The sequence below is a fragment of the Austrofundulus limnaeus genome, unplaced genomic scaffold (assembly GCF_001266775.1).
Source record: "Austrofundulus limnaeus strain Quisiro unplaced genomic scaffold, Austrofundulus_limnaeus-1.0 Scaffold0, whole genome shotgun sequence".
NCBI lineage: Eukaryota > Metazoa > Chordata > Actinopteri > Cyprinodontiformes > Rivulidae > Austrofundulus > Austrofundulus limnaeus.
This window is the reverse complement of record NW_013952402.1, coordinates 9,937,513-9,940,813: the sequence shown is the minus strand read 5'-3', so window position 1 is coordinate 9,940,813 and position 3,301 is coordinate 9,937,513. Positions and strand designations below refer to the sequence as shown.

Here is a 3,301-nt window from a genome sequence, read left to right as displayed (position 1 = left end):
GGGGGGGAGGGGGACGACTCTGAAAGCAGCTTACATAAAACATAGGTTGTTGTGAACGAATGCAGTGTTCAAGCACATTTAAATGGTGCACCACTAATCCCAGAATAGCTATTTGTTGAGGTGGTTTGGTGGCATTCAATGCAGAAAACACAGCTTTGTGTTTTGTATAGATTTCCACTTAAATAGGCTCTGGCTGTTTGTAAGTAGAAAACTATAATTCAAAAGTGGTGGTTTGATTTGTGYGCTGATATACAAGGGCACACATGTGGCTTTGTATGGTCATCACAGAAATCTATTCTTTTATTGCTCATTTCTTGCTACTTTCTAGCAGGAGGAGCAGAATGGGTGGATCAATAAAAACTGGATTGCTGTTCCATCAGGTATAAGGATGCTGGATCAACCTTTCATGACTGACATCATTGAGGCATCATCCATCAGCCACATGCCTCAGATTATTGACATCTACAGTGCCAGCTGGGGACCAACAGACGACGGCAAGACGGTGGACGGACCCCGAGAGCTAACACTGCAGGCCATGGCTGATGGCGTCAACAAGGTAAACTGAAATTCTATACACTAATGTTAAAAACAAATAAAATGTCAGGGTAATTTCAATTAGCTTTACGTTTTGAAGTAAAGGGTTTTGTTAACGTCCGTCAGTTTTTTTACTCTCTTTGAAGTGACACTATCAGGTATATTAGTTCCTTAAAGTGCCTGTGACATGCCTATTCTACAATTACAAAAAAAAAAATAAAAAACAATCAAAGAAAACGTTTTATTCTTAAGAAAACTGGCACAATATATATGATTTAACACATTTTGTCTCACAACTGACCTATTTTTGTTTGGTTTTGGCTCAGCCAAAGTGAAACAGGAAGTGACATCAAAGTGGAACTCTTTAATAAAATAAACTCTCTGGTCTTTGTTTATTAAACAATATTATTTAAACTTTAACTCTTCTTCATCTCTCTTTGATAGAAACTCAAAAATAATCTAAAGAAACATCAGATTCTTCTCCACAGTCTCTGTTGTTAGCTGTTTTAACAAAGCGTTGTTTACATGCAGACGTTCCCCTTTGACATCACTTTCTGTTTCTTCACACGCAAATAACTCAACAACCATCTCAGTGGCGTGAAATTTGTTTTGCAATATTTTATCAATGTTCTCTTTCCAAAAATGCATTCATGTTTATTACAAAAAAATGATGTCACAGGCACTTTTATTCCATCATTGGAGGTTTTTAGGATGATGCTAATTAGCCACAACACAATAACCTCTGACAGCTGAAGTGAAGATCAATTTTCAGTTGAAATTGAAATGCCTTGATTGGGACGCGTTTTATTTTTTCACAACAACACCCTTTTCAGCAAGATAAATAAGCATGTTGTCGACAGTGACAYAGAGCTCAACAAAGCCCTTCAGATGGCACTTTAAAACCCACTTAATCCAAAGGATCAGCTGCCAATCAACCTGTGCCAAGCAGTGCTAGAGATGACGTCCCATTAGCCCCATTTCTGTTTCATCAGTTCTGAAGGAGAAAGACCTATATTTCATGTCATTGAAATCCTGTAGCTGATTTAAAGTCTAATTAGGCTTTTGACCATTCGCATGAAAATTATTGCATTTTGACTTCAAAGTTACTTTGTTTTTTGTCCTAATCGACACAAATGCACTAAAGTGCACTAACAGTTTTTTAAAATCAAATAATAAAAAACTCTGCTAACAGCAAGAGTACAGTTTAGGGAATGCTGGTGCTAATTTCACGTTTTGTATTTTGTCCTGCTCAAGGACACTGCAGCAAGGTGAAAACTGTCTAAAAACTGCCAAAGACTTAGATCTAAAACTTTGGACACACACACATAAAGAGTTGCCATGCTAACAGCTACACTGCCAATTACTTGCTTGATTAATCATCATGTGCTGCGTGCAGGCAGGTGCAAGCTGGTATAAAACAGCCCTGTCTAAGGTGAATAAAAACAGAGATCTCTGTTATATTTGRTCAAGTACGCATAGCTAATCAAGTAGCCACTCTGCAATCTGACACTAAGATTCTTSATGACTTACATAAGCTTCTATGTGGGCTGTGCATGATATGCACTGTGCACAGAAGAAAGMCTAAAATTAAGAAGCACTTTATGTCCCAGAAGCACACGAACAGACAGAGAGGTTTTAATGAAATAAAATTACACAATTCCTTGGAAAATGACACTGCTTTGTCAGTGTTGTGAGGGAGGCGAAATGCTGAAGGCTTAAAGCACCGAGGTAAGCTCAGTGATGCTCAGACCTCTATTTTTATTTAATTTTATTCACTTATTTATTTATTTTTGCATTTCAATCAGATGGACACAAAACGAGCAGGGAAAGAAAGGGACATGCCATTCCTCTTCCGTTTGATCATCTGTCTCGTGCAGTCTTTTGTAGTCACAGGTGCAGCAGAGAGTGGAGAGGATGCTGAGTGCGTGGAGCCACATTCAGTTGTTTCATGCTTTAAGGCACAGTTATCAGCAACAAATGAGACATTTCACTGTGCATTTTACTTATTTTATGGGTGAGATGATTGTTTTCAGAACTCATTGTGTGTCATTGCTCAGTAAGTGAAAGAMAGGAGACAAAAATAGAAAATCTAAATAGGAAGGAATTAGTTTGTGTCACACAGCTGTCAGAATGTGTATCTGCTGGTGCTAGGAGCAAGTTTGAAATAGTTTGACCTTTGTATTACCTAATATAAGACTTAAATAAGTGTTTCACCCCCCATTGAAATACTAACATGAAAATATTTATGTTGTAATTATTTTTTCTGTTCAAACCATTGTATTCTGGCATCAGTTTTCTGCATGAAAGCACTAGATAATGTTAACATTCATGCCTTATAGCAGACCAATGGCACAGGGGCCAAACATCCAGCAACTAAAGTCATTATGTAAATAAGTATTGCAATATAAACAAGTATTACAAAGATCTTTTACCTCTGAAATAGTTTATTTTGCCGAATTTAATCATGAATACAACATACAGAACCCTATGTATAGAAGAAGTTGCACCTGGACCGGTCCCGGACCAGTTCTTCTGTGTTTGTCTGTGTCTCTTTCCTGTCCCTCAACCAGCCGGTCGAGGCAGATGGCCGCCTGCCCTGAGCCTGGTTCTGCTGGAGGTTTCTTCCTGATTAGCAGGGAGTTTTTCCTCTCCACCGTTTGCTAAGGTGGAGAGGTTTAAACCAGGCCCTGACCTTCACTTTGATTCGTAAAAGGGTCTGGACTTGATGCATAGAGAATCGATTTCTTGCAGGAGGCGTGGCCTCTGC

General features: G+C 38.6%; 1 protein-coding gene across 1 annotated transcript in view; it reads left to right on the top strand.

Annotated features, from left to right (window-relative positions):
- The window catches only part of pcsk2 (proprotein convertase subtilisin/kexin type 2), a gene marked incomplete in the record, with an annotated part of 37,727 nt that overhangs the window by 21,523 nt on the left and 12,903 nt on the right, over nt 1-3,301 (top strand). Inside the window, 1 exon segment of the mRNA XM_014002526.1 lies at nt 381-556. Coding sequence (XP_013857980.1) covers nt 381-556 — 176 coding nt within the window.